This window comes from Durio zibethinus, chromosome 3 (assembly GCF_047325235.1).
Source record: "Durio zibethinus cultivar Kanyao isolate XHJ-2024 chromosome 3, ASM4732523v1, whole genome shotgun sequence".
Classification (NCBI taxonomy): domain Eukaryota; kingdom Viridiplantae; phylum Streptophyta; class Magnoliopsida; order Malvales; family Malvaceae; genus Durio; species Durio zibethinus.
Window position 1 is genome coordinate 34,538,370 of NC_143164.1, and position 12,918 is coordinate 34,551,287.

General features: G+C 30.7%; 1 protein-coding gene across 6 annotated transcripts; it reads right to left on the reverse strand.

Moving 5' to 3' along the window:
* Window positions 1-9,771: 9,771 nt before the first annotated feature.
* LOC111283470 (uncharacterized) lies at window positions 9,772-12,603 on the reverse strand. 6 transcript variants are annotated; one of them, XR_016341031.1, is made up of 7 exons: window positions 12,038-12,360; window positions 11,852-11,965; window positions 11,489-11,755; window positions 11,290-11,397; window positions 10,625-10,697; window positions 10,375-10,481; window positions 9,772-10,178 (listed from the first exon to the last, which is right to left on the reverse strand). XR_016341031.1 is itself a non-coding variant. In XM_022872048.2 (6 exons), exons 1-5 carry the CDS (start codon window positions 12,077-12,079, stop codon window positions 10,626-10,628), a joined length of 603 nt encoding a protein of 200 aa, XP_022727783.2. In that variant the 5' UTR covers window positions 12,080-12,360; the 3' UTR covers window positions 10,155-10,481; window position 10,625. The 6 variants fall into 6 exon arrangements, 4 of the variants coding, with proteins under 4 accessions (XP_022727783.2, XP_022727784.2, XP_022727786.2 ...); XR_002689393.2 differs by lacking the exon at window positions 10,625-10,697 and having other exon boundaries at window positions 12,038-12,366; XM_022872048.2 differs by having other exon boundaries at window positions 10,155-10,481.
* Between the last annotated feature and the right edge of the window lie 315 nt (window positions 12,604-12,918).

Consider the following 12,918-nt stretch of genomic DNA (forward strand, 5'->3'; position numbering starts at 1 on the left):
AATATAAAGGCACAACAAAAATTAGATTTCTTAAAAGAAAGGTTATGAGCTATTGAATGTGTGAATATTTTCGACATAATTGATGCAAGTGAACTCAGTTTGGTTTCAAATCTTGTCATCATTCCAAAGTTTAAGGTACTAAAATTTAAAAAATATGATGAAACAAAATGCCTCATGGCACATCTCATCATGTTTTGCTAAAAAATGATCAAGCATTCAAACAACGACAAGTTGCTCATCCATTGTTTTCAAGATAATCTTATCGGATCATTTGCTATATGGTATATTCAATTAGACAAGAGTCATATTCATTCATGAAAAGATTTGGTTTACCACTCAAAACAACCATGTTACAAATATGACTCCAAATAGATTTTTTTTGTAAAACATGGAAAAGAAGGCTAGCAAAAACTTCAAAGAATATGCCTAGATATGGCTAAATGTTGCTACCCAAGTTCAGTATCTTCTCATCAAAAAAGAAATAATTATTCTATTTATCAATACCCTGCGAACCTTATACTAAGACAGGCTCATTGGTCATGCCATAAAAAAATTTTGTTGATATAATGATTACGAGTGAAATAATAGAAAATGCATTTAAAAATAAAAAGATCGAAGAGGGTGATGTTTTTAGATCAAAGAAAGGAAGACCACCCAAGAAGAAAGAAGCAAAAGTGCAAACTATCACCATTGAAAAATAAAACCAAGATATTCTACTCCATACCACTCATATCCTGTATACCAACCCTTTTACCCAACCATTTTCAACATTTCCTAAAATTCATACCATTACCGACCAGTGCAAACCTAGATACCTACCTTTCAACCAATTTTTATCCCCAAGCACCTCCACCATGCCTTTTTTCTTAATCAAATGCAATAGATTTTAATTGAAGAAAACTTCGAAATAATCGAGAGCAACAACAATTTGATTGAATTCCTATGAGTTACACAGAACTATTCCCTTAGTTATTTCAAAAACACTTTGTGGCCTTACTACCCATAAAACCTTTTAAAACTTCATATTTGAAGTGATATGATCATGAAACTTACTGTGACTATCATTATGAGATTCAGGGCTATTCTCTGAAAAATTATACAGCTTTTAAACACAACATGCATAACTTGATTGATAACAAGATTTTGAATTTCACAACAAAGGCCAGACCAGATGTTGATGCCAATCCATTACCCAATCATGGTGGGGGATTAGTAAATGTTTTAAGTAGTGAGAGAACTCAAAATATCAAAAAAGAAATAAACAAGATTATAACCCTATGGATCAAATATTTGTTGCCTTAGTGAAAGCCAATATGATTCACCTAATACTTGAAAACAAAAAAAAAAAAAATTTCACATATAATCTTGATCAAACTTGTGAATTTCATGTGGGGATAGTTGGTAATTCGTTTCAAGATTATGAAAAGCCTTTAGATAAGAATTGCAAAAGATAATGGATTCTTTCCTAGGTGAATTTTACGAAGAATATGAAAACAATTCAGTGAATGTTGTAACTAGAGATTTATTCAAAAGTAAGCCTTACCGAATGAGTTTCAAGCCCGTTACCATCATTTATGAAGAACAATCGAGTGTTAAGGTTAATAAGGTAGTTCATATGAATTTTGAGTCTATCACCATTTTTTATAATGAGAAATCGAGTATTAAAATTGATAAACCAATTTATACAACTATGCCAAAGGTTACAATTGAGGTCTCTAGCCCATTCCCATATAAAAATGATAAAGCAATCCCTTGAAAATGTGATTGTAATATCATATCACAAGGTTTGGACAATAGATCTCTTTAATCTGGCTTATGTGATGCAAATGCAACAAATATAACTAGTGTAGATGGCATAACTCAAAATAGGCAACGCTATACCCTAAAAGCATTGGAGAGAGCACGAAAAGGAAAAGCAAATGAATGGGAGACGAGATTAGAAAAAAAAGATAGGCCACCTAACGATCAAGAGACTCACCCAACCTTAATCCTAGATTGAGAACATAAAAATCAGCTCATAAAAAAGAAGCTTGTGAGTTCTTAAAACTTATTAATCATGATGAATATAGTGTAGTGAAACAATTGAATCACTTACCAACCCAAATCTCTATGCTTTCATTGTTGCTAAATTTTAGGCCTCATAAAAATACCTTACTTAAAGTACTCAATACGACTTATATAGCTCACAATATATCTGTAAAAAAACTTGATCACATAGTGAAAAATATCACAGTGAGAAATTTTATATCGTTTAACAATGATGAAATTTCACCTGATGGTAGAGATGATGCTAAGGCCTTACATATCTCTACAAGATTAAAAATCACACACTAGCCAAAGTGCTCATTGATAATAGATCTTCTTTTAATGTCATGCCTATGAGTATACTATCTAAATTGCAGTCGACATGTCTTACATAAAGATGAGTTACATGATATTAAAAGCTTTTGACGAGACTCACCGTGAAGTGACAGGTGATATCAAGCTACCAATTTAAATTGGCCTATTTACTTTTGATATAGCTTTCTAAGTCATGGATATCGTTCCCTCTTATAGTTGTCTATTAGGACGACCATGGATTCACATGATAAAAGCTGCTCCTTTCACTTTGCATTAGATTTTAAAATTCATAATTGATGAAAAGGTGATCATTGTTATCGATGAAGAAGATTTACTAGTAACTAACCATCAACTGTGTTATATATTAAAGTAGCTGAAGAAGCCTTAGAATGTTTCCTTAGATCCTTTAAATTCGTTAACGCAACTAATATGGGTGAAAGATCAAATGTGCCTACTTAATATCTATCTATAGCTTTTAAGATAACCCTTAATGAAATGGCAAAAAAAAGGCAACAAGTGTGGAAAGACAATGAATGATACCTAAGAAACATAATCAGTTTGGTTTGGGATACAAGCCTACTAAAAAAAAAAAATAAAGTTCATAGAGGAGAAAAAAAAAAAAGATGGCTTGTTTTCTAGGGCAAAAGTTAAAAACTGAAAGCTTATCTTTTTCTCCTCTTTACAAGACTTTTATCTCAACTGGCTAGATCCATCTAAATACAGTAGAAAACATAAAAAATAGACTTACACCATTATTGGAGAATATCTTTATTGAATTTTCAATATAGATGGTGGGTGAAAAAAAGGTGAACGAAGATTCAGGAAGTCCATAGGTGTATCTTACTCCTCTTAGTGGAAAATTGAAGAAGTGGTATGTTGAGGAGCTTCATGTTGCTTTTAAATTTTCTTTAAAGTAATGTGTTGAACTTTATATAAATGCTTTTATTAAAAGCATTAATTCTTTTGTATGTGTGTTTGTTTCCTTATTTTTATAAATGACAAGCATAGCGCATTAGTTATATTTCTTTTACCTCTTTCATTTCAATTCCTCACATGGCTATTCATCCCTCTATATTTCATCCATTTCACTTATTTTCAGGTACTCAAATAATGAATGTGAATATCATCATGATAATATTCCAAGATTTGATTTTGAAAATTCTGTTTATATTGGTAAACTTGATGATAAAAATAATGTGAAAGACCATGCAATATCTCTAAAATTATTGAAATTAATGGAATAAAAAGAAAAGCAAATCATGCCCCATCAAGAAGCCACTAAAATCATGAACTTATGGGACAAAAAAACTAAAAAGTAGGTTAAGATTGGTACTTCAATGTCATCACTAATAAAGTAAGAGTTGATAAAGTTATTACATGAATATCTGGATATATTTGCTTGGTCATATTGAGATATGCCAAGGCTGGATACTAAAATTATAGTACATAAACTACCTTTAAAGCTTTAATGTAAACCAATTAAACAGAAGTTATAGAAAATGAAACTTAAAATGTTGTTGAAAATAAAAGAAAAAGTGAAAAAGTAATTTGATATGAGACTTTTAGAAATGGTCAAATATCTCGAATGGGTGAAAAATATAGTTTTCGTACCCAAGAAAGATGGCAAAGTGATGATGTGTGTTGATTATCGAGATATGAATAGATTAACTCTAAAAGACAACTTTCCATTGCCCCACATTGATACCTTAATGGATAATACCGCTAGGCACTCTTTGTTTTCATTAATGGATGGATTTTCAGGCTATAATCAAATTAAGATAGCATAAAAAGATATGAAAAAGACTATTTTTGTGACATTATGAGGAACATTCTGCTATAAAGTCATGCTCTTTGAGTTGAAAAATGTTATAGAAATTTTTCAAATAGTTATGATAACTCTTTTTCATGATATGATGCACAAAGAAATAGAAGTATATGTAGATGATATGATTCTCAAATTCTGTGAAAAAAAATCATGTGGCTAACCTTGTAAAGTTATTTGAAAGATTAAAACAGTTTCAACTTAAGCTTAATCTGGCTAAATACACTTTTGGTGTAACTTCAAAAAAATTACTAAGATTTATCGTCAGTAAAAAAAGAATTAAGATGGATTCAGATAAGATATGCGCCATCCAAGAACTATCATCTCTACGCATGTAAAAAGAGGTAAATAGATTTTTAGGGAGGTTAAATTATATTACTTGATTCATTTCTCAACTTACAACCAAACATGACCTACCATTCAAGATTCTTCAAAAACATGAGGCAATGGAATGGGATGAAGATTGTCAAATGATGTTTGAAAAAGTTAAAGAATGCTTATCAAACCTATCAGTATTAATGTCATCTATCCCTGAAAGACCCTTCATCTTGTATTTGATGGTACATGAAAAATTAATAGGATGTATGTTAGGGCAAGATGTTAAAACAGGAAAGAAAAAATAAGTCATTTACTACCTTAGCAAAAAGTTTATCAACTACAAGTCTAAGTATTCACTATTGAAAAAGATGTGTTGTGCACTAACGTGGACAGCTTGCCAACTCGGACAGTACATATTATATCATATCAGTTGGCTCATTGCGAAGTTAGATCTAATCAAGTATATTTTTGAAAACCTTCGTTATCAAAAAGAATAGTAAGATGTTAAATGCTACTTTTTGAATATGACATTGTATATGTGTCTTAAAAGGCAATCAAATGAAGCATTATTATCGAATTTCTTACAAAACACACTCACAAAGATTATGTGCCTATGACATTTGATTTTTTTGATGAAAGCTTAATGTCTGTATTACATATAAATGAAGTAGAGCCTAATGAAAATGCAAGGAAAATGTATTTTGATGGTGCATCAAATGCTTTAAGGTATGGTATAGGAATATTTTTTATATCTTCAAAAGAAGACTATCACCCGATCACTGCAAAACTAAGTTTCGATTGCACTGACAATGTGGTAGAATATGAAGTATGTGTTATAGGTCTTCAAGCTATTATTAAAATAAAGGCTCATACATTAAAAGTTTATGAAGATTTTGCCTTTGTCATATATCAGTTGCGAGAAGAATGAGAAATCAAAGATTCAAAGTTGGTTTTATACCAAAAGTACATATCAAAATTGATCAAAAAATTTAAAAATATTTGATTTCATCATTTACCCTGAGAAAAGAAACAAATGATTGATGTTTTAACTACATTGGCAGCAATGTTCAAGATAAATGGAAATCCTAAATTTCAATCCATTAAGTTGAGTTTGCAAAAAAATTAGCTCACTGTTTAAATGTGGAAGAAGAAGTTGATGAGAAACCATGGTATTATGACATATTACAATATGTCAAGTATCAACAATACCTAAAACACATATTAGAGAATTATAAGAGAATTTTAAAAAGATTGGTGATGGGTTTCTTTTTGGGTGAGGAAATTATATAAAAAAAAATTGAGACCAAACATTATTAAGATGTATGAATGTTGTTAAAGTCAAAAAGTTGCTAGAAGAAATCCACAGAGGTGTCTGTGAAATTTATGCAAATGATCACATGATGACTTCGCAGATCATTAGAGTAAGATATTATTGATTGACGATAAAAAAGGATCGCACTGACTATATGCCATAAATGTCAAATTTATGCAGACAAAATGAAGTTCCTCTAACATATTTGCATGTTATGTCAACACCTCAGCCTTTTCTATGTAGGGAATGATGTAATAGGGCCCATTAGATTGAAAGTTTCAAATGGACATCGATTTATTTTGGTAGTGATTGATTACTTCACAAAGTGGGTAAAGGTAGCTTTATATGCTAATGTCACCAAAATTGTGGTTTGCAAGTTCATTAAGAAATAGATCATATGTCAATATGAACTTCCAAAAAAGATTATTTTAGATAATACTCTTAATTTGAATAATAAAATAATAAATGAGGTATGTGCTCAATTCAAAATCAAATACCACAAATCGATGCCTTATCGTCTGAGATGAATGAGGTAATTGAAGCAGCTAATAAGAACATAAAAAAATTGTTGAAAAAATGATAGATGTGTATGAAGATTGACATGAAAAACTATCATTTGCATTACATGCTTATCGAACTTTGATTCGCACATCTACAAAAGCCACACCATTTTTATCGGTATATAAGATGGAGGCAATGTTGCCCATTAAAGTTGAAATTTCTTCTTTACGTATTCTTATGAAAGTTGAGTTGGAAAAAATCGAGTGGGATCATGCTTATTATGAATAGTTAAATCTCATTAAAGAAAAAAAAACTAGTTGTACTTTACCATGATTAACTGTATAAAAAAAATGATCCAAGCTCATGACAAGAAAATTTCCCCTCGATGATTTTTAAAAGAAGAATTAGTTTTGAAAAAGATTATTCCCAATTAATAAGATCCTCAGGGAAAATGAACTTATAATTGAAAAATCCCATATATGGTAAAGAAAGCATTCTCTGGTAGGGCATTGCTCTTGTAAAAAATGAATGGAGATGATTTGACAAATATAATCAATGCCGATACAATAAATAAGTATTATGCCTAAAAAAAATAATAATAAAAAGGTGACATGAATATAAGAGACATCTAAATTGAAAACCTAAAAGGATGACTTAGATAAAGAAGCATTGAATGGAGTGAGCCAATTCTTAATATGTGCGAAAAGATCTTATTGGTATTGGGCTAGCTTGGCCTGTTGTGTTTTCAAAAAGTCAAGGGACATTAATCGAAGGTTTTCAGACAAAAATCCATGATAAATTAGTTCATGATGATTTGAATATTTGTTATGTGATTACTTGTTTTCCTTATTATATCTTTTTGGATAATGCATGAAATACTTATTCCTTCTACTAAAATAAAATACACTTTTGTTTATCCTTCATTAGTCTCTTTTATTAAAAAGAGAAATTTGTAATGTGTTATAATTGTCATGAATTTCAAAAAATGATGAAAGAGTGACAATGATCATAAAAGACACACACATTATTTTGAAAAAAAAATTAAAATGATAAACAAAATAGTAAGGAACAATCAGTTGTTAAATTGCATGGGATTCAAAAAGAAAATGAAAACAGACAATGAGAAATTTCGAGGATAAAAAAAAACATAAAATGAAAAAGAAAAAAAATGGTATCTTCATTTGTATCATGATCATCATTCATTGCATGACATTACAAAAGCATGAAAATATCATTCATACACGCATATAGCATTTATGGGTCTAGGACAATCCAAGGCCAACAAAAAGAAAAGTCAAAATTAGAAAAAATGTAAACCTTTTGTTTAGATGAATCATTCAAACATCATGGCTTCTGTTTTAAAAAATCGTTCAAATATCGTAGCCTCTATTTAGAGAAATCGTTCAAATACTGTAGCCTCTGTTTAGAGAAATCATTCAAACTTTATGGCTTCTATTTAAAAAAATCTTTCAAATAGCATTGTCTCTCATATTTTTAATTTAAAATTTCATTATCTCTAGTCAAATGAGTTTTCCTTAAAGTGTTATAGCTTCTGGTTAGAGAAGCTTTTTTCAAAGTTTCATAGCCTCTAGTCAGAGGAGATTTTAATTTTAAAAGCCTCTGGTTAGAGGACTCTTTCAAACTTAGGTATGATTTGTAAGACCAAAGGGTATAATCTATAAGTCCTCTCAAATTTTTAATTTAAAGTTTCATTGCCTTTGGTTAGAAGAGCCATTTAAAGTTTTACTACCTCTGGTCAGAAGAGCTTTTTTAATTTAAAGTTTCACTATCTCTAGTCAAATGAGCTTTTTTTAAAATGCCATAGCCTCTAATTAGATAAGCTCTTTTCAAAGTTTCATAGCTTCTAGTCAAAGGAGCTTTTAATTTTAGAAGCCTCTGGTTAGAAGACTATTCCAAACTTAGGCATGATTTGTAAAACCAAAGGGCATAATTTATAAGTCCTCTCAAAATTTTAATTTAAAGTTTCATTGTCTTTGGTCAAATGAGCCATTTCAAGTTTCATTATTTGGTCAGATGAGTCTTTTAAATTTAAAGTTTCATTGCCTCTGATCAGAGGAGCCTTTTAAATTTAAAGTTTTATAGCCTCTGGTTAGAAGAGTCTTTTAAATTCTAAAGTTTCATTGCATCTCGTCAGAGGAGCCATTTAAAGTTTCATAGCTTTTAATCAGAGGAGCCTTTTAAATTTTAAAATTTCACAGTCTCTAGTCAGAAAAGCCTTTTTAAATTTTCAAGAGTTATCGAGCCTCTACTTAAACAAGCTTTTAAAATTTTAAAAATTATCAAACCTCTGCTTAGAGAAACCTTCCATATTTTCTTTTCAAAAAAAAAATGTTGTTTATATTTATAACATCATCCGGAGAAAATAGTCATCTTTCTATTTTCGTCTTATTTCTAATTCTCAACAATGTATAAAGAAAGACAATTGTAAACACATATTTGTCCAATCTCTTTTCAATCTATATATAATAATAATAATAATAATAATAATAATAATAATAATAATAATAATAATAATAATAATAATAATAGATTTAATTTTTAAATTTTTATTATTTTTTATTTATTTCGAAATATTACTAATTCTGAATAAATATGTTTGAACAGTAAAAAACATAACTATTTAAATAAAGTTTATTTAAAGAATAAAATATGATTATACAAAATGTCATGATTTTTTGAATTGGCTTAATTGATGAATGTTCATTTATTATAAATAGATATTTTTGCTTGACTAATTTCACTACTTCTAATTTAAAGAGTTTTAAGATTTTGTTATATTCTATAGGCATAATTACCTTTAAAATAGTATTATTCACGCTTCAAAACCATATTTTCTTTTTTCTTACTACTTATACTGTTCTTAAATTTACTAACAATTCGTTAGGTTTCTGGTCGTAAAATGAGATCATACAGAGGATTTCAGCGCATGGGTTCCGAGTAGAGTGCCGTTGCGGTGGAAGGCAAAGGATGAAAGAGTCGGAGAAAAGGAGATTGAAACCTAGGTGCTTCACGTGCGTGTTCTAAGGCAATTGTTGATCCAATCAGTGAGAGGAAGATTGGTTGGCCGTTACTACTTGGCTTGGTTAACAACTTGGCGGGAAAAGATTCTTTTTAGTGATTTTAATTTTACATTTAGTATATATAATATAGTTTTTTTATTACAAATGAGAATATGAAATTTGTTAGTTCTATTATACTCAAAACTCATAATTTTTTTAAATTTCTAGTTAATAATTTTTTAAAAATATTTTATATAATATATTTACTATTTTTAATATAAATTCATTTCCTTGAATAAAAAATATTTTTGAAAATATATTTCCTACAATTATTGTATTACAATCATAAATTATGTAAAATTAACCAAGACCTTCACAATTCTGAAATTCATAATTATATAAATAGTAAATTCTTACATAATTTTTTATTGTAATTAAATAATTATAGAATTATAATTTAAAAAAATTACGAGTGAAATACACGCTTGCCTGTCCTTGCCAAGAGTTAAGATCCATTCTTTTGGTATCTTCTTCATGAATTTCTTCAATTGTAATCTAAATCAAGTTTTACAAATTCCATATACTAGGGCTGGACCGATAGTAGGAATTGAGTCCAAGGCACCAAATAGTCAACTACCACTTTTCCTTTTCCCATAATAGGAGCTAAACAATTCAAGTGCAAGACCTGGACTTAATGGATAGAAAATGGTCCAAGTCAACACAAAGCTGGCCCAGAAAATTTTCTTTCTAAGAACATTTCTAGTACCATCTTGCTGAAATATGTATAAAGCCAATGGCGCTCTGGTTGAAATTGAACCAGAAAGATCCACCATTTTACAAATTCAGCCTTGCATCTTTGCCAACCCTGACAATTATCAAAATTGACTACAATGACTGTGTTTTTAGTAACTTGAATGTGGTAAAAGTTATCCAACAGTAAGACAAGCTAACAGAATTGAAAGCCGGGGGGGGGGGGGGGGGGGAGCCTACATGATCCCAAGTAGAAATAAATCATGTATATGTACACCATGCACATTACAATAGCAACATATAGAAAATACCTTTCTTTCCATTGCATTAATCAGTCTTAACAGATTTCTCGTACTTTATAACCCATCTATGAAGGTAGCTCATCCAACCATGGTGCGTTTTCAGCCCATTTGTCGCACTGCGGTTCATTGTGAAACAAGAACACAAGAAATGAGATCAGAGATGGTATACAGTAGGGGGGGTAAACAGTAAAGGCCCTTCTAAACTTAAAAATAGAGAGAAGAAAGGAGGGCTCATGGAATGGATCAGAGACCCTAGCACCTTAAGCTAGCTTGTTAAAAGTGGAAGACCACTGCTTTGATGATTTCTTGTATGCATCAAGTATATGGTTTATCTGTGAATCAAGTTTAAGCACCCATAAGATGATAAGATTCTGGTCTCATTTGAATTTAAAAAGGACTGAGACAACATGCTATTTCACTTCCTAGCAAAGCAGGCCAACTTGACACATTTTTCACTCAAAATGACCCTCTTAGAATCTGCATTAAATTCCACAACCGCTCAGTGAAACTATTTGTAAATCCAGTATTTCGCTGGGATTTCAAATTCATCATGGTAAGCAAGCCGCAACAAAATTGACGGACTCTTGTTACAAGTGAACGCTAATGTTCTAAAACACTCCTTGTTTTGCATTTGATGATTTCAAATATAATGTCTTCAGTATCAAAGAGAGCTGCTAATTTTAAATATGACAAGATGATACGGTACGAAATTTAATATTTTAGCAAAAACCTTTGAATAAAAAAAAAAAAAATTTTCATGTTTAGCATGTCTACTAGAATTATAATTTATTAATTTTTATGTTTTATATGTATTTGATAAAAAACAATCACGATTCACTAAATCTATGTGACAGCACAAGAAAATGACAATTTGACTTCTGACACTATCATCAAAACTAAAAATAAATAAATGTTGTTTCTTACCACATTCGAAGAATGCATTGAAATCAAGGCTCGTTCCAGGACATATAAGTCCACAGCTTTGTCTTTTAGAAGCGTTGATGTAAAGCTCAGACCAAAATCGATAAGGACCTAAAAAGAAGAAAAAGCATTTGAGCCGTTAAACTACAAAGACTAAAAGCTAATTAACGATAAAATAACCACTGACAAGCTGATTAGTTACATTTCTGATTAACATGTTTGAGGTGGTGAGGTCACCGTGAACAAGTCCAACGTCGTGCAGTTTGCCAATTGCGACGCCAATCTGAGAGGCGATATCATCTAAACGTTCTTGAACGACGCCGCTAAGCCCGAATTCAAGGAAAATATCTTTAACAGAAGGACCTTCCACGTACTCAAAAGTCAGTGTATGGAGCACAGGGTCCACGCCGTGAAGAACTGGAGTCGAAACGCCAAGTCGTCGAGCCTTTTTCATGCACCTAGCTTGCAGCTCCAAACAAAACAAACCTCAAATTCATTGATTTTTTTTAATAGAAAAAGGCGAAAAAAGGAGGGAAAATTGGTTTGGAAAAAAGGAAAAACGAACCGCGTTTAAACGCTTGAGATTGATTTTAGAATCAAGAGAAGGATGCCTGTATATCTTGGAGAAACGTTCTTTGATGAATGATCTTTTCCCCACGAATACTGACTCGAAAACTCTCTGAAAAGCGAAACAATGATTTTACAACGAAATCGGTTTATCAGAGCAAAAAGAGTGCAATTTTTAACTTACAGCTTCAGCTCCTTGCTTAACCAGAATGAGGGAGGGAACCATTTTCAGTATCAGTCTTCAAGTCAAGCTCCATCGGGAAGGTACATGGTGACGGGAATGAACACAACACATACTTCACTTTCCTGAAAAGTTGGAGCTTTAGCGGGCGGATGTCAGGAGGGAGCAAGGAATTTGAGGTTTTTTAGGGTTCTAAGCACCAATCTGACGCGAAGAATCGGTTTATTGGGCCTCCAACTGATGAATAATTTCCATAGTTTCGATTAACCAATAAATTTGGGTTGGGCTCTTAGAAACCGAAAGAGGAGAAAAAGCAAACATCTTCGTTGTGTTAAAAGGGTTTTTTTTTTTTCAGTTAATTCATCTAACCTTTTATAAATTGACAGCCAGCAGATTTATACTGCAAATCTGAACACTTAATAAAACTTTTTTTTATCTCAAGATCTCCTTTATAAAAAATTCCTTTCTCTTACGTTTTCTAATTTTATTGATGAATTCTACAAAAGGAAAACCCCCAAAAAAATGTTGTTTATGGAACAAATACTAATATTTTCTTTTTAACATAAAAATCACAAAAATCCAAATTTCTACATATAAATTTCCTCAAGTGAAAGCATGTTATCTATAATTAATCAATCACAATTCAAAATAATATAAAATCCATCATAATTTTATATAAATCCCACACAAATAATAAACCCCTAAAATAATTTTTATTATGATTCGATAATTATAAAATTAGAGTCCTTTAATTTAGTTCTTTGCTTATATTGGAGTGAAGTTGATGAACAAGGGCGCTTACCTTCTTGTTCAATTTATACCCTTTTCTTTCAGTTTATTCTTGGCTAAACCTAATCATACTATGTAAGATAAAAATAGGAATA

Excerpts from the sequence above, each read along its gene's own strand:
- LOC111283470 (XM_022872048.2), bottom strand. The coding sequence starts at position 12,079 with ATGGTTCCCTCCCTCATTCTGGTTAAGCAAGGAGCTGAAGCT. Across the intron at positions 11,966-12,037 it reads TTAAGCAAGGAGCTGAAGCT|AGAGTTTTCGAGTCAGTATT; the intron begins GTAAGTTAAAAA and ends TTCGCTTTTCAG. Across the intron at positions 11,756-11,851 it reads ATCTCAAGCGTTTAAACGCG|CTGCAAGCTAGGTGCATGAA; the intron begins GTTCGTTTTTCC and ends TTTTGTTTGGAG.